General features: G+C 45.0%; 1 protein-coding gene across 1 annotated transcript; it reads left to right on the top strand.

Moving 5' to 3' along the window:
• Positions 1-3,660: 3,660 nt before the first annotated feature.
• On the top strand, positions 3,661-7,737 carry med27 (mediator complex subunit 27). Its single transcript, XM_057034280.1, has 8 exons — positions 3,661-3,897; positions 4,194-4,338; positions 4,662-4,792; positions 6,058-6,151; positions 6,943-7,050; positions 7,124-7,165; positions 7,403-7,480; positions 7,554-7,737. The coding sequence occupies exons 1-8, from the start codon at positions 3,695-3,697 to the stop codon at positions 7,686-7,688; spliced, it is 936 nt and encodes a 311-aa protein (XP_056890260.1). The 5' UTR covers positions 3,661-3,694; the 3' UTR covers positions 7,689-7,737.
• Positions 7,738-18,512: the final 10,775 nt, after the last annotated feature.

Genomic DNA, 18,512 nt, shown 5'->3' on the forward strand with positions numbered 1-18,512 from the left:
AGATGATTTTGAGAGTGTGTTCATATCAGAGTATGGTCTACCCAGATTGAAGTGGATCCAGCAATTAAAATCGCCCCCTCCCCATATTAAATTGAGGTAATATAGATTGGAGCATAAACATTTGCCAGTATTTATTTATTTATTTTGCCAGTGATAATTTAAATAAATCTGATCTTAAACAATCAAATATATGCCTAAGGGATCTGTTATAGTTTTAGCATGAATAAAAGGATTAGATTTATATAAAAGTAATGCCACATCCCTAGCTCAGCTTCAGTCCCACCCGGACCCTCCTGAATTTGAGTTTATCTGAGTTTATGGGTTTCCTGCAAATAAATAATATTTGCATTCTTATGTTGTAAGTACTGTAAAACTTAGTTGTGCTTAATTGGATTGTTCAGGCACTTACAGTTTAGGTATGTGAACTTAATATCAATACCCAAGGTCAATGGTTAAATATAAGACATATAAGATAGAATAAGATAAGATAGAAATGACACTGAATAAGGTATATGTGTACCAATTATTTCTGTAACTCCCCAATACTCTAAAATAAAGACATTGGGCCAGATTCACGAAGCGTTCTTACGAACAAATTTGTTCTTAAGTCCCACTTACGAACAGTTGACGAAGATTGTGGCATTCACCAATTTCTTCTTATCCTGGATTTATTCTTAGGTAAGAACAAATCCTACGAACACTCAGGAGTACTCTTGCGCACATTTCAGTGCCGACATGTTGGCATGGTTGTGTTTTCTTCTCTTGTGCAGTTCAATAAAATTCAATATTACAATGATAATTCTGTCATATTTATTTATTTATTTGTTTATTTCCTATTTTTGGTGATTTACGGAGAATTTTAAAATTACGTAAATGTGCCAATGACTTAACATTAATCAACCAAATTGGAAACCATGCCAAAACTGTCTTTTTATTTGATTTTATCTTGATTTATTTTATTAGGGGATCGAGGATATGCCCTGGCTCCCTGGTTGTTGACACCACTGACCAACCCTCAGACTCCACAGGGAGTTTTATTCAATCAGATGCATGCGCGCAGTCGCTCCACCATTGAACGCACCATCGGCATGTTAAAGGGGCGCTGGATGTGTTTGGACACAGAGCCACAACCCCGTGAGGATGTGCGTCCTGACGCAATGATGGGGCCAGACTGCAGGCACGCGGTTCACGTTCGAGCGCGATTAATTGCCCGTTTGTGAATAAAATGCATTATTGTCACAATCCGAGCACAGCTTTTACACGTTTTTTTTTGTTTTTTTTTTTTACATTCTTTTTTTACATTCTCGTTGATTTCTTTAAGCGTGTTGGCTATAGTCATCAGGGTTGAGGCAATTTTATCAAGCATGTTAGCCATCCTTTCTTGATTGTTCAACACGGCGTCAGAAATCAGGCGTGGAGAGGCAAGCTTTGGGCATTTCACTTTGGGCATTTTGCTGCTTTTTGCTCCGTCTACAGGGTCCTGCTGCAGTTCCTTTTATGGGCATTAGTGGGCGGTGACTTATGCTAATCGTATGTTAATTAGACTCACCTGGCACGCGCTTTCAATTTACGAACAGATGGCATTCATCAATCTAAGAACACAGCTGCGAACAATTCTGGGGCTTACGAACGCGTTGATGAATCCGACGTAGGGTTTTCTTAAAAAACTTCTTAAGGACAACTTAAGAAAGAATCTAAGAAGATTCGTAAGAACATATTGGTGAATCGGGCCCAATGCTTTTTACAAGAAAGTAAGTTAGTAGTAAGGTTAAGCTGAAATTGTACAATCAAGAACTGGAAAAAGTCAGGCATTTTAAGCTTTTAGGGGTATGGTTTGATGAAAAGCTTACATCTGTTGGCAGGAATTTTTTCAGCCTTCTCTTCAGTTCCTTTATGTTGGGGAGGAGAAGGCGGAAAGGCCTTTCTGCTTAGAAGGCACCTGTCTGCATGTTTATGTCCAGAGTAACAGATGATTGTCCTTTGATTAAAGTTGAATATTTTGGATGAATATATGAGGAGCCATAGCACGTACACACACACACACACACACACACACACACACACACACACACACACACACACACACAGGGCCTTTAGCACTGAACTTTTTCACCCTTAACATGGGCAGTGCAAATTCAGAAATTATTTCTAAAATGTAAAAAGTTACTTAATTTAATGCAGTATTTAGCAGGGACACTATGGGGAGCAGACAGTAGAACACTGAAGTCACGGGATTTATTAGGGCTACACTGGACTATGGTGCCATCGTATATTGTTCGGCAGCAGAACAAACCTGATACAATACAACATCAGTGTCTTGGAATGTGTACAGGGGCCTAGCAGCACTACCCGTAGAGATGGGGGAGGAACCATTGGAGATAAGGAGGGATCAACTAGCATTAAACTACGAGGTCAGTATCCAGGGTCACAGTCAAAGTTGCAAAGCAACTTCAAAAACATCAATTACACATCAGTCCAACAGTACTCTTGCAAGTCATCCAACTCTGGATTCTTCTTGATGCTAGAGTAGACTTCTCATAATAATTAGATCAACGGAATGATAGGAATTGTGTTCTCAATTCCCAAATGGCTCAAGCATACATTGATAGTTATTACAATTACGTCCAGATATATACTAATAAATCAAGGAGCTCACATAAAAGATGGAAATAGGTCTGATTGTACCAGTTTGGTGTTTTTAATGGGGTAGAGAATGATGACAAGTCAATTCACACAGGAAAAATATTGGCACTGTTGTTGGCTATACAGTGGGTGGAAGATCTAAGACCAATGAGAGTAAATATATGTTCAGATTCAAGCTCAGCTCTAGCAAGTTTAGATAATCATTCAGTAGACCGATAATAGACCAGATATTCTATTCGAAATACAGCAGACACTTAACAGAATTCCAATGTTCATTTTAGGGTGATGGGAAATGAAATGGTAGATGAAATTGCAAAAAGAGCTGCAAATAATAATATAGATTTAAAAGATAGGAGTAGGAAGGAAGTCAAAATATTGAAATAATCGAGAAGTGGCAAAAACATGGGGAGAAAGATAGGGAAGGAAGATGGTATTATGGAATCCAGAGAAAGGGGTGTGTGTGTGTGTGCAGGGAGAGACAGGAGAGAGGAGGTGGCGATCACACGACTCAGATTTGGGCACACAGGTTTAAATAATATATTGTATAAAATAGGGAAATACAACATGAGTGGGTGGGACTACTGTGGTGAGGAAGAGACATGTGGACCACTGTCGAAGATATGAACTACCAAGGTCCTTGGTAGTTTGTATTCTCTACAGTGTGGGTACATAGATCTGGCACCTCAGTAAACAAAAAATACAGTTGCATGTGAGTGATATTCTGTGGAGTGGGTTGGGAAGTGAGGGCATCAGAATTGTGCTGAAATTTATGACAGGAACAAAGTTAATAGAGAGACTATAGTTTATATAGTACACTACTACTACTACTACTACTACTACTACTACTACTACTACTACTACTAATAATAATAATAATAATAATAATAATAATAATAATAAGTTTAGAGCTCTATCCTGGGTTGTCCTCCTGACCAGTTGGTGGCGGTAATGCACCCGAACATTGCCAATCGTTATAAAATAAGGACGAAGAAGACAATGATGACAGACCATTCTCTACAAACTTCAAATGGACCGTCGTTAGAAAAACAAGATGGCGGATGTTGTGAACGTTGGTGTAAATCTAGAAGCCTTTTCTCACGCAATCAACGGTATTCAGGCATTACGATCGAGCGTAAGTCGCGTGTTCGACTTCTTGAAAGATGGAATGAAGAATAGAGAGAATCTGGAGGGACGAGAGAAGCTGTTTTTAACCGAGTTTCAGGACAACCTACAGGCGGTCAACAGAGACCTTAAGTAAGTTAGAGCAAAGACAGCCAGAGCTTTGATAGAAAACAAAATAAATAATACAGTCAGATTTTAGATTATAAAAAAAATATAAAACAGACTACAGTCAGACCTTTGCTATTAAAACAATAGAAACAGGAGGGTATACAGTCTCAAAAAACAACCATTAAAAATATTTTAACATGACAGACTCCAATTAAATTTATCTGAATTTAAACAATGTAAAATGGTGTTTTTTTCCCAATTGTACCATATTTACTATACTTCGTGGTGTGTTATTTTGGTTGTGCATGTTTGAATCTTAGTGAGCTGGAGCGTCTCAGTGGGTTGGTTGGTCGTCCCTCAGAGTCTCATCCTCTCCATAATAGCGGCCTGCTGAGTCTGGACCCGGTTCAGGATAAAACGCCTCTGTACTCTCAGCTGCTACAAGCTTACAAGTGGTCCAACAAGGTTTACTCCTCGTCACACACTTGCAGTCATTGGTAGAGAAGTCCTTCAGCCATGAAGAAAAATCTTTTCATTAAAAAAATGCATATTTATGCTGACAAAAGTGAAGAAAAATATTTTGATTAATTAAAAAAGTGATTTATTATTTATTGACTTCAAAAATTCTCATATTATTCATCAGATTTAATTCATATTCAGTTGTTGTCTCACACCTCTATAGTCAGCACATCCATTATTTGATTATTGAGTTATTGACAGATTTTTCTGGATTATACTTTATCTTCTCTTTTTGAGACAATGATGATGATTTATGTATTTCTCAATAGTTACAGTACCATGCCGGTTTGGCTTCCAGTTTATTGAACCAACAATCACTAAAACGATCAGCCAATCAAATGGGGGCTTCAGCCAAGAGAAGACCTAAAGTCCAACCAAGTACTTTGGTGCTTCCTCCTCAGTGAGTATTGCAACATTACAGGCATTTTGGTGATCTTCACTGAACACATGTATTTTTTGTTTGGTTAGACTTGTGTGTAACACACAATCACAATGACATCCACATCACTCCATTGTCACTAACACACACTCTCACATGCGACGCAGAAGACTTCTGAAAACCCAAAAGAAAAGCCTTTCTGTTCCATTGTGTAAACATAGTCTGAGAGCCAGATCTGACTTTCCATTACATAAAAGAAAAAAGACAGCAAGTGTAGTGGTACCCCGTTACACCGATCAATTAAATGAGAGGAACGTAGCTTTCACTCTCAACTAATCTTTAAATAGCCAAGATCCAGTGATGATCGAGCTAGTGTTCTGGCAGTTTCTGCTAAGTCCAAGTCTGTAATCTCATCACTTTTATGGCTATACATTTGAAGAAGACATTTCTTTACCATATTTTCCAGGCCATAAGGTGCATCGGGATTTAAGGCGCACTGCCAAAAAAACGGAATGGGTTTTTTCCGCACCAGATTATGATGCGCAAAACAGTCAGATAACTCACACGCAATCAAAATAACATTATTCACTTAAAATACAAAACAATAAACTCACTTTTTAGCTCACTCCTATTCAACAAATCAATTGAAGTCTTCATCTTCATGGTCTGAGTTTAACAGCTGGGCGATTTCGGTCGGACAACATTTGAGCCTGATATTTTAGCCCAGGCATCCATGATCCACTGGTAGATAGTGGCGTAACTCACCCGATGTGAGTTTCTCACTTTATTCCTCCTCAAACTTTGTTTGGTCTTCTTTATGTGGCGCAGTTCGTCTTCTTGCTTCCTCCACTTCCACACCATCGATTCATTAATATTGAATTCTCTTGTAGCTGCTCTATTCCCATGCGTGACTGCGTGACTGATAGCTTTCAGTTTGAAATCTGCTTCGTAAGCATGCCTCTTAACTGGTGCTGTTTTGGGGTCCATATACCGGTACACACACCCATGCTGACTACTGTAACCCTATAAGTGGTGCACTTGATTTATTCGTAGTCACATTAAAACTTTAACAGATTTTAAAATCGGTTTGACATCAGTAAGCACAAACAGAATTTATCCATACACAAGCTGCACCGGATTATTAGGCACGCAGTCGATTTTTGAAAAGAATTATGGATTTTAAGTGCGCCCTATAATCCGGAAAATTCGTTAAAGAGAATTTTGTTGAATAAAGTGTTGCTGACTGCACTCTTGCTACAGTTTGTAATCTCCTTCTGTGTGTGCAGGTATGTGGATGACGTCATCTCTCGGATTGGCAGGATGTTTCCTGACATGACCATTGAGCTGTTTAGACCAAATGGGAATTCAGCTGTTCTGCTGGTATCGATATGTTTACACTAAATGTCAGATATATCAGTGTTTTCAGTCATCCTGTCAGTATTACTAATACAGTGGCCAGCAAAGGTTTGGTCACCCGTGGTCAAAGTTCCTGTTACTGTGATATTGTGTCTCAGTAGTTATTCTTACTCTTTGGCTTTTAAAGCTGCAACAAGTGAAATATTTTTCACCGCTAGGTTCGCTGTTGTACTGTAGACGAAAACAAAGTGAGCCATCAGCCACAGCCTCTCTCTACCTCTGCGATCCACCTCTACCCCACCCTCTCGCGCATCTGCAAATGAAGATCTGCAAAGTCCTTGGACTTGCAAGGCTAATATTAGTCCAGCTTTTGTCCCATTCTTTAGCCGAAAATGTCTTTGCCAATTACTTTTTTTTCTTTAGAGGTAATAATGGATCATGATCGTTTTCAAATAAGCGTTTTGTTTCACTCTCTGCCATTTTCAAAAATACACCCACTGGCTGTTGCCATTTTTTGGGAGGGAGAGCCAAGGGTTGGCATCAGTGGGATTCACAGGAATGCATATGAACCAGCCAGCCTGGATTGTAACAAAGAGATCAACATACATGAAATCGTGCTATACTCTATATTGCATCTTTACATAGAGATTTTTAATTTCTGTCTAAAAGTGATGATTTTCACTTATTGCTCCTGTAATGCAGGAAAGAGTTGTGTGCTTGCTGTTTTACTCTTTCCTTGGTCTATTTATTGAAGTGTTTTCATACCATTTTTCTTTTTTACCAGACCTGGTAAGAGCTTTTGGTTTGTCCAACAGGTGACCCTGGGGAAGGTGTTAAAGGCCATTGTTGTGATGCGTTCACTGTTCATTGATAGAACCGTTGTTCGTGGTTTCAGTGAAAATATCTACAATGAAGATGGCAAGGTTAGGTTTTTAGTATTTACAGTTCACCTCTAATAAATATGTTTCTGTGGTAATCTTTCTCTTTTCTTCTCAGCTGGACATCTGGACAAAGTCTCAGTACCAGGTGTTTCAGAAGGTATGTTTGAAACGATCTCAATGGTCAGCACCATTTAAAACCACTCTTTTAAATTTGCGCTGTAAACTCTAAAAATCCAGGCGGTGACACCATTAAATACCACTAAAAGAGCCAAATGTCTTTCCTTTCTCCTGTGGAGCTGCAAGCACATAAATATAGTTTTAGTTTCAATGAGCTGATTATTAATTCAACGTCTGTCATTTCAGTGACAATGTCAATTAGTTTTGTTGTTGCTAGGTAACAGACCATGCCACCACCGCCCTACTGCACTATCAGCTGCCTCAGATGCCTGATGTTGTTGTCCGCTCCTTTATGGTAAGACTGATCTATAACAGGTTGATCATGCCTTCTCGGCTCTTCCACTCGCTCTCTACTTGCCTGTTTTCAGACGTGGCTGCGCAGCTATATTAAGCTCTTCCAGTCTCCCTGTCAGCGCTGTGGTCACTTCCTGCAAGATGGACTGCCTCCAACATGGAGAGATTTTCGGACCTTGGAAGCGTTTCACGACACATGTCGCATGTAATTTTTGTATTGTTTGTAAGTTGGTCAAAATAAAATTATTTTTTTTATAATTTTGTGCTGCCAATAAATTATCCTGATTGAGCTAATAATAAAAAAAACAGTCAGGCAGGACAAGGACGCGTAAGCTCAGGCGATCACGGAAGCAAAAGCTTGGATCTGGGAGAAATTCAAGGAGGCCATGGAGGAGGACTATTTGTTGCTCTCGAAGAAATTCTTACAAACCATCCGGCACCTCAGGAGGGTAAAGCAGTGCTCTACCAATACTGTACATTTGAAGTGGGGATGTTTGTGAGATGCTGAATTGCACCACTGCTTTTGCCTTGGTGTCTGCAGTGACTTAGGACCTTCAGTATAATTGAAGTTGTAGTGTTAAGCAGGTGGAAATAAGCACTTCCAGTGATTTCCAACTAGAAAAAGGTGGCTCCCTCTAGGTTGATAGGACGCTCCTCATGTGGAGTTATGTGTCTTGGGGTCTTGTTCATAATTGAGAGAAGGACAGCGTGAGATTGACGGGAGGAGCGGTACAATGGCCGTATTGTATTGCGGTCATTGTATCACTCTGTAAACCAAGAGGCGAAGCTCCCGCCTGGTCCATGGACATTCCTACCCTCATTTATGGTCATGAAGTTTGGGTCAACAACAAAAGCCCAGGTACAAACAGCTGAAATGAGTCTCCTCTTCAGGGTGGCATGGTGCTTGCTTAGAGATAGGTCAAGGAACTGTATTCGGAAGGAGTACAAAGCAGAGCCTTTGAAATCTCCTTTGTTATACAGACTGATTTTTAAATCACAATAATTGGGGGTCCCCAATCTGTGATGCAAATAGAATCTTAGTCAAACACCAGCGGTCTTGGGACACCATTGAAATGTCCGTCCGTCCGTCCGTCCGTCCGTCCGTCCATCCGTCCATCCATCCATCCATCCATCCATCCATCCATCCATCCATCCTCTACCGCTTATCCAGGGTCGGGTTAGGGTTAGGGAAGAGAAGGTTAGGGTTAGGGTTAGAGAAGCCCGGACTTCCCTCTCCCCAGCTACTTCTTCCAACTCATCCGGGGGGGATCCCCAGGCGTTCCCAGAGCATTCGAGAGACAACGTGTCTCTCCAACGTGTCCTGGGTCTTCCCGGGGGCCTCCTCCCAGAGAGACATGCCCTGAACACCTCACCAGGGAGGAGTCCAGGGGGCATCCTGACCAGATGCCCAAGCCACCTCATCTGGTTCCTCTCAACGCTGAGGAGCAGCGGCTCTACTCCGACCTCCTCCAGGATGGCAGAGCTTCTCACCCTATCTCTAAGGGAGAGCCCAGCCACCCTACGGAGGAAGCTCATTTCGCTTGTACCCATGATCGTGTTCTTTTGGTCATTACCCAAAGCTCATAACCATAGGTGAGAGTAGGAACGAAGATCGACCGGTAAATCGAAAGCTTCGCCTTTTGGCTCAGCTCTCTCTTCACCACAACGGACCAGTGCAAAGTCCGCATTACTGCTGATGCCGCACCGACCGCCTGTCGATCTCCTGCTCCATTCTTCCCTCACTCACAGGATCTCCTCCTTGACCCGGAGAAGGCACTCGGCCTTGGATTTGGAGGTGCTGATTCTCATCCCAGCTGCTTCACACTTGGTGGAGGTCGCGGGCCAATGACGACAACAGGACCACATCATCTGCAAAGAGCAGAGACCCGATCCTGAGGTCAACAAACCGAACCGCCTCAACACCATGACTGCACCTAGAAATTCTGTCCATAAAAGTTATGAACAGAATCAGTGACAAAGGGCAACCCTGGCAGAGACTATCCCTAACTGGAAATGAGTTCGACTTACTGCCAGCAATGCGGACCAAACTCTGACACCAATCATACAGGGAGCGGACAGCCCGTATCAAGGGGCCCGGCACCCCATACTCTCGTAGGACCCCTCAAGGGACATGGTTGAATGCCTTCTCCAAGTCCCATGCACCCTCGAAGACCCTGCTGAGGGTGTAGAGCTGGTCCACCGTTCCACACCCAGGACAAAAACAATATTACTCCTCCTTAATCCGAGGTTCGACTATCCGGTGGACCCTCCTCTCCAATACCCCTGAATAGACCTTACTAGGGAGGCTGAGGAGTGTGATCCCGCTATAGTTGGAACACACCCTCTGGCCCCCCTTCTTAAAAAGAGGGACTACCACCCTGGTCTGCCAATCCAGTGCCCCCGATGTACATGTGATGTTGCAGAGTCGAGTCAACCACGAGAGCCCTACAACATCCAGAGCCTTAAGGAACTCCAGGCGGATCTCATCTACCCCCGGGGCCTTGCCACCGCGGAGTTTTTTGACTACCTCAGCAACTTCAGCCCCGGAGATACGAGAGCCTGTCCCCGGGTCCTGTCCCTGGGTCCTTCCTCACTGGAAGGCGCATTGGTGGGATTAAGGAGGTTTTCGAAGTATTCCTTCCACCGATCCACAACATCCCGAGTTGAGATCAGCAGCACACCATTGCCACTATACACAGTGTTGACAGTGCACTGCTTCCCCTTCCTCAGACACTGGATGGTGGTCCAGAACCTTTTCGAAGTTGTCTGGAAGTCATTCTCCATGGCCTCACTGAACTCTTCATATGCTCGGGTCTTTGCCTCGGCAACTGCCGTAGCTGCACTCCACTTGGCCTATCTGGCAGGTGCTTCGCTAACCCTTAACCTTCCTAAATGTGAGTTTGGAAGAGGTTCTGTCTTGTATCTTGGTCAGCAGGTTGGCGGAGGACAGGTGCGCCCTGCGGATCTAAAGATTGCAGCCATTACTGCGTTTTCTGCCCCAACAACCAGGCGGGAGTTGCGCCGATTCCTCGGTATGGCTGGATTCTACCGTAGGTTCTGCAAGAATTTTTCCATCGTGGCAGCCCCATTGACTGCACTAACCAGTCCTCAAAAGCCATTGGCTTGGTCCAGGGAGTGCCAACAGTCCTTTGAGGATCTCAAGAGTCTCCTCAGCTGTAACCCCGTTGTGTTTGCTCCCAATTTTTCATTGCCATTTAAGTTGGAAGTAGATGCCAGTGCTGTCGGGGCTGGAGCCGTCCTTCTACAAGAGGATCCCCAAGATGTTGACCATCCTGTAGCCTACTTCTCAAGGAAGTTCGACAAACATCAGCTCCGGTACTCGACAATCGAAAAGGAGACGCTTGCACTGTTGTATGCTCTGCAACATTTTGAGGTCTATCTTGCCTCTAGCGCAAAGCCTATAAAGGTTTTTACAGACCATAACCCTCTTGTTTTTCTCTCAAGGATGTATAAAAATAACCATCGATTAATGCGTTGGTCTTTAATCGCCCGGAATTACAATTTAGAAATTAATCACAAAAAGGGGTCCGAAAACATTCTTGCGGATGCGCTGTCTCGGGCACTGTAGGCAGGAATATAACATTGTCCAAACCTTGGGTTGGACTTATATGGGAGGGGGTGTTACGTGTCAGGGGAGTTGTTGGTGTTTCTTCTTTGTGTTCTTTGTTTCCGGTGACCTCCCAGAGTGGCGCCCTCTAGAGGCTGAGAGAACTGGTGGAACACCGAAAGGCAGGCAGCGCTGGTGATGAGGAAGATTGACACCACCTGTGGACTCCCGGGGTATTTTAGGATTGGCTCCCCTGTGTCTATCTGACCAATCACCAGTGGAGTCCCGCTTTAAAGGCTCTCCTCCCATGTTTCATGGGCTTTTTCTCGCTCACGGTTGGACAGGAAGAGTTTGTGGAGGGCAGGTGGGACTAGGTAAGGACTAGGTACCCCATACATTGCCGCATGTAGACATTCTGTTTGTTATTTACACTAGGTTATGCGCTGTGGCCACCGTTGTGTTTTTGATGTTTTAAGATGCGCCGTGTTTTTACTTTTGTTTTGGCACAGACCCGTTTGTTCCACCTCTCCCTCCACTCCTGATATATGCACGTGTTTCCTGTTAAGAAAAAAAACACTATCTTGACAGTCTGTATCAGTCTTTCCCTGGTGGTTTGTTAGTCTTTACATTAACCCCCTTCAAAAGGGTTGAACGTAACAGGCGTCCACATGTGCATTTGGCACCAGGACGCCCTAGGCCGCAGATTGATGATCGACTTTGTGATCGTGTCATCGGATTTGCGGCCGCATGTTCTGGACTCCCGCGTGAAGAGAGAGGCAGAGCTGTCAACTGATCACCACCTGGTGGTGAGTTGACTCCGATGGTGGCGAAGGATGCCGGACAGACCCGGCAAACCCAAATGTATTGTGAGGGTCTGCTGGGAACGCCTGTCAGAGTCTCGTGTCAGAAGGAGCTTCAACTCACACCTCCGGGAGAGCTTTGACTATGTCCCGGGGGAGGCGGGGGACATTGAGTCCGAGTGGACCATGTTCCATGCCTCCAACCGGTGCTGTGGCTGCAAGGTGGTTGGTACCTGTTGTGGCAGCAATGCCCGAACCCGCTGGTGGACACCAGTGGTGAGGGATGCCGTCAGGCTGAAGAAGGAGTCGTATCGGACCTTACTGGCCTGTGGGACTCCTGAGGCAAATCTCCCACGGAGCGGAGTGCAATATAGACTGTAGACTGGGGGCGGTCCTGGCTCGCGATTGGCCCGGAGTCTACACTTGTGGGCAGGGTGTAGACAGCCGGGCCCTCTGATTGGTCCGGAGTCTACACCTACGAAGCGAGGTGTAGACGGGGAAGCCTTCCGATTGGTCCCGAAGGCGGAAGGCGGGGCCCCGATCATCCGAGCCCAATAAGAGGGCCGCGCGGTAAGTGCGTCTGGAATCGACCTGCGAAAATTTAGATTGAGGTAAGTCAGCCCATCTTTCCTACAGTGCTTTTCATATTTGCGTGCTTTTTGCGTGCTCGGAAGCATATCTTTGCAATAGTACCTGTAAATGTGCTCGAAAGCTGACTTTTGCCGTGAAAAAGCAACTTTCCGCTAGCGGGATAATGTCGCTAATTGCATCTATAGACATTGTGTTATTGAGGTGCCTCCATGCTCGAATTGCTTGTTTGCCTTCTTTGTTTCTGAATTAAATGTTTACGTTCAATGTTGTGACCTACATGCCTATTGAATATTACAAACAAAAGAATGTCCATGAGTGTGCAGGGACAATACAGCCGAGAAAGGTGGGAAGTGGGAGGACAATACAGCCTTGTCAGGTGGGAAGTGGGGGGGACAATACAGCCAAGAAAGGTGAGGGCAGCCAGATGTGGGCAGCAAGTGCAAGTACCTGGGAAGTGCCTTGCTTGGTGGCAGTAGTAATCTCTGGGTTAGTTGTTTGCTTGCACATGACACTTTGCTTTGGTTGTTTTTTTCAGATAAACCTTCTGCAATGGACCCATTGATGCCATCGCTGTGTATTCTGGACACAAGTGTGCCACAGGATAGGCAGCAGTGCATTCTGAAGGCTTCAAAAGAGGTACGGGACCAGTCAAAACCACATCAGCCCACTGATGAGTGGACTGAGATGTCTGTGATGAAGGTAAGATAATCAGGGTCAAATATATGTTTTGATGCTCAGTTGACTCACTCTACTTAGACAAATCTGGCATTAAAGACATAACCGTTTGTCTTCAGCTAAAAGGAGATGCCGCCTGGTCACCCAAAATCCCTCAGAGGTGCAGTGGATGGGTCAGCTAATTCTGACTTTTGGCAAGTACCGAGGCAAAAGCTTCCAGTGGCTGGTGAAAAACGATGTTGGCTACATTAAATAGTAAGTGTGCTGTTCTAAACAAAATTAATCTTTGCTCATTCTTGTCCCGTTAAATGATTCATAATTAAATGTGATATGTCAGTATCGTCGATCGCCACGTTAAAGAGAAGCAGTGGCCAGAGAGAGGACCGATAAATGATGAGTGGGTTAAGGATTACCTCCAGTTCTTCTCGCAAGTCTCCTGCCACCTGGAGATGTGTGTGGACAGAGCCATTTATGGACAGGGTAAAATGTAATTGTTAATATTATGCACAAGCTTTTCAGAACGCAGTGAGGACTGAAGCTACATTTTAGATGAGTTATGTTTACGTTGGTTTTTTTCTCCCACATTTCACTAAAGCTGCAGCAGAAAAGGCCAAAAGACCTGGAAAACAGAGCCGGCCAGCTTCTGCACACAAGTCCGTCAGATGCACCACTCCATCGTCAACGGCAAGATCGCTGTCTGAACCACACATCGAGGTGACTCTTTGCTCCATATCCTGGGGACGCCACACTAAAGTGTGCCAATACGAAAACTTACACTAAAACGCATCCTTTCAGGAAAAACATGGAAAGATGAAGGGGAGGAAGGTCCTGAAGGATGACAGGATGTGGTTTCATCCTGTGGTTTCAGACATACTGTCAGCAAAAAGTAATCATCTCCAGGACTTGAAGGCCAGACTTTTGACACTTTTGCAGACTTTCAAAGGGCTGTGGACATTCTTTTGGGACTTCATTTCCAGGTGTAAGCAAAGAAAATTGGAGTGTTTTATCGACTGCACTTGACAATAAATGCTTCTTTGTACTTGACAATAAGTTAAAAAAAAAAAAATAAGGCTGTCAGCAGGTCATGGCCACAGCTTTTTCATTTTTATTTTGTAGCACTCATTGGGAAATTAAGTGTTCTTGCTCTTCAGTGTCACCTGGGTGGGGCCACCTCTCTTTAATCACAGTCAGTGCTTTATTCATTTCCAAACATAGGACGCCTCCATTTCCAAGACACCTGGCTTGTCTTCCGGGCCACCACAATGTAGGAACCTGCAAGGGACCAATGACAGCATCATCACTGTTTTTCTTGCACGACAAATGTTATTCCTCAACTACAGGCCCGGGCATGGTATTCTTTACCATCTTTTCAATTTCTGACTGCACCTAATGGCACAAATAACATCACTTGTGTGTTCAAATACTACTACACCCACAGACAGTCATCGCTTTGCCCTGCATTCATTTTTTCCATCCAGCAGATGGCTCAATAGCTTGATGGCTTACATTTCAATGAGAGATTTTGACAGATATTTATAACCATTTGGGCAGTTTGGCACTTTATGTTTGCAGTTCCCTGTCAAAAAACTTGACTTTGCCACAATTTGTCTACACTTGTCTACACTTTGTTTTGCACGTCGTACGGGTCGAGGGCCCTTAGCGAAGCACCTGCCAGACGTGCAAAAACATTCCTCAATGTGGCCATGTGAGACGTCCAGTCATCAGTACACAAAAATGTCATCCAAATAGGCTTTGCAGTGTGGAACATCACCCAGGATCTTGTTCACGAGCCTCTGAAAGGTAGCAGGGGCGTTGCAGAGACCAGAAGGCATAACAGTATACTGAAGGGAGCTGTCTTGTGTCACAAATGCCGAGATCTCAGATGCCAGAGGGTCAATGGAACTTGCCAGTAGACTTTCAGTAAATCCAGTTTGTTGACGTACCGAGCTGGACCAATCTCATCAATGCAGTCATCAATAAGTGGCAAGGGATGTGCATCAGGGACTGTGACGGAGTTCACCTTTCGGAAGTCTGTGCAGAACCTTGGGCAGCCATTCGACTTCTTATCCAGCAAACAAGGTGAACTCCACGGACTGGAACTGGACACAGCGAACCCTTCTTCCTCATGCACTCCCTCTTTAGAGGACTTACTCGATAGGCACGTTGCTTAATAGGTCTTGAATTAGTCAAGACAATGTCGTGTGTAATGGCGGTAGTCTGAGTAGGAATGTCATTAAACAAACTGGGGAAATCGGATATCAGCTCTCTAATATCATTACTATGGTCACTTGGGAGGTGGGACAAAAAGTGAGACAAATCAGAAAGCAACTCTAAATTCTTTAGTCGGACCCCTGGGGGTGTAGCACCACACATAACCAACCCATCTTCTTCAGGGCAGCTCACCGTGTCAACCGATGATACTGGAAAGCCCACATCACTTGTAGTTGAAACCGGGTCGCTTCCCCCATCCTTCCCAGGCGAGTAGCAAGGTTTCATCATGTTCACATGACACAACCTATTTCCGCGCCTGCGGTCTGGAGTTTGAATAATGAAGTTGGTGTCATTCACCTTCTTCTCCACGACATAGGGACCTGAAAACTTGGCAGACAAGGCAGAACCAGGGATAGGGGAGAGGATTAAAACCCTATCGCCAGGCTGAAATGAGGGTGGTACTGCTTTTTGGTCGTAGCGTCTTTTCATCTTCTTCTGTGAAGAGGCGAGTGAGCTTTTGGCTAAGGTGCAGGCCCTCTGAAGACGTTCTCTGAGTCTCAGAACATACTCTGGAATGCTGCAACCTTCCCCACCTCTTGGAAGAAGAAACTGCTCCTTTAAGAGCTTCAAGGGACCACGGACTTCATGCCCGAACACCAACTCAGCAGGGCTGAATCCCAGTGACTCTTGTACAGCTTCCCGAGCCGCAAACAGAACAAATGGCACCGCATCATCCCAGTCCTTCTGGCTCTCAAAGCAGCATTTCTTGAGCATTGTCTTCATGGTCTGGTGAAACCTTTCTAATGCCCCTTGGCTTTCAGGATGATAAGGACTGGAAGTTATATGCTTAATGCCCAAAGATTTCAGTACCTGAGCAAACACACGGGACATGAAGTTAGTCCCCTGATCAGTCTGGACCACCGTAGGTAGGCCAAACACTGTGAAGAACTCCACAAGTGCCTTACTGATGACTGGAGCAGTGACCCTCTGCAAAGGAATGGCCTCAGGGAACCTAGTGGAAGCACACATGATAGTTAACAAAAACTGGTTGCCAGATTTGGTTTTTGGCAAAGGTCCCACACAGTCGACCATCACTCTCTCAAATGGCTCCCTCATCACGGGTATAGGACAGTGTGGGGCTGGAGGAACCACTTGGTTGGGCTTCCCAGTTACCTGACACACATGGCAGGTGCGGCAATGGCGCACCACATCGGCTTTCAGTCCAGGCCAGAAAAAATGCCTAAGGATCTTATCAAATGTCTTTGTGATCCCTAGATGTCCAGCCCACAGGTTATCATGGGCGAGAGAAAGTACCTGAGGTCGGTACGCCGTTGGGACCACGACTTGGTAGGCTGTACTCCAGTCCCCATCACCCGAGGCATCCTGTCTCCAACAGCGAAAGAGTAGCCCATGATCCATGAAGTAGACCACTTTCTGTCCCTTTACCTGCTCAACACTAAGGACAGAGGACAAGCAGTTTTGCAGGGTTTCATCATTTTGCTGGGCCTTGATGAACTCCTCTCTCGTGGCCGGCAGCTCCATAGCTTTGGTGCTGAGGCTGGCTGCGTGCTGATGATGACCAATCTGTGACTCGGTAGCTTCAGAACTGGTTGGTCGATCTGCGAAGAAGAAGATGTCTGCCAGATCCTCTCCGTATTCCTTAGCCTGGGCGCTCGTGACTGCACAGGCTGGAAAAACCTCAGGAGACTCTTGATTTCACTAGGGGCATTGATTTCAACAGGGACATCTATTATTATTATTACAACTATTGGTGTTGGGCTCACCTTTCCTCCAGCAATGTCGTTACAGAGGAGGCAATCAACACCGGGGACAGGCAAGTCTGGGAGAACTGCAACCTCAAACCATCCACTAAGAAGAGGACACTGAAGATGGATTCTGTGCAGTGGCGTGAGCATGTTAACCATCCCCACTCCCCGAATTTTAACACTAGAGTGGCAAGATGTAGCTGATGACAACGGTAAGATGTTAGCCTTGATGATTGACTGGTAACTGGCTGAGTCTCTCAGCAGGGTAATTTCCTTACGGTCTGTCATCCCAGCAGTCAATGAGACGAAGCCTTTTGAAGTAAAAGGGGTGAAGCAAGGATTTGGTTTATCACTTATGGCGTTAGCTTGTTCAGTAGCCCGTTTACGAAACGTTTTAACCAGGCACACATTCTTTTGCTGAGCAGCTGCGGGAGCTTGCTGTTTTCGTTTCAACGACAGACAGTCAGCGATGACGTGGCCCCTCTTGTGGCAATAAATACACTCATGACTCCCTGGCTGGGACAACGGGTGCCCTCTAGCCTTTTCAAGGGGGGCTGGGCTCGGGCGCTGGTGGCTCAAGAAGCAGAAAATCTGTCAGAGCGGAGGGGAGACGAGAAAACATTCTTGTGGGTTAACACAAACTCATCTGCAAGGACAGCAGCTCTGAACAACGTAGACACCTTTATTTATCGAAGAGATTGCCCTTTTCACGTACAAACTCAATAAAGGTTTGTCCCCCCGACTTTCTATGGCTCCTAAATTTATGTCTGTAGGTCTCAGGAACAAGCTCATAGGCACGAAGAATTGCTTCCTTCACAACATCATATTGTAGGGTATCCTCCAACGAAAGAGCAGACACAACCTCCTGTGCTTTTCCCACCAGCTTACACTGGAGGAGGACAGGCCACATGTCCCTTGGCCAGTTAAGCACTGAAGCTATTTGCTCGAAGGCGCTGAAGTACGAATCCACTTTAGCCTCGCGGAACGCTGGCACCAGGGACACATTTTTACTCACATCGAAACCTTGTTGGTGGGATCTGTGGGATCCCTCTGGGAGGTCACCGGAAACAAAGAACACAAAGAAGAAACGCCAACAACTCCCCTGACACGTAACAACTCCTTTATGCCTGAACAAGGTGTTCGTTATGGACAATCTGAGACGAGCACAGAAGTCTAACAACAAAACACCACTCAGGTTCAGATCAGGGGGGCCATTCTTCCCAATCACACCTCTCCAGGTCACACTGTCGTTGCCAACGTGAGCATTGAAGTCACCCAGGAGGACTAGGGAGCCCCCAGAAGGAGCACTCTCCAGCGCTCCCTCTAAGGACTCCAAAAAGGGTGGATACGCTGAACTGCTGCTTGGGCCATAGGCACAAACAACAGTCAGGATGCGTTCCCCCACCCGAAGGCGATGGGAGG

Source organism: Takifugu flavidus, chromosome 5, assembly GCF_003711565.1.
Source record: "Takifugu flavidus isolate HTHZ2018 chromosome 5, ASM371156v2, whole genome shotgun sequence".
In the NCBI taxonomy this organism is placed as follows: Eukaryota; Metazoa; Chordata; class Actinopteri; order Tetraodontiformes; family Tetraodontidae; genus Takifugu; species Takifugu flavidus.

Bases quoted from the DNA above. Each gene is read 5' to 3' on its own strand.
- med27 (XM_057034280.1), top strand. From the start codon at position 3,695: ATGGCGGATGTTGTGAACGTTGGTGTAAATCTAGAAGCCTTTTCTCAC. The intron at 6,152-6,942 runs GTATCGATATGT...TTTGTCCAACAG, and splicing joins GGAATTCAGCTGTTCTGCTG to GTGACCCTGGGGAAGGTGTT. The intron at 7,051-7,123 runs GTTAGGTTTTTA...TTTTCTTCTCAG, and splicing joins TCTACAATGAAGATGGCAAG to CTGGACATCTGGACAAAGTC.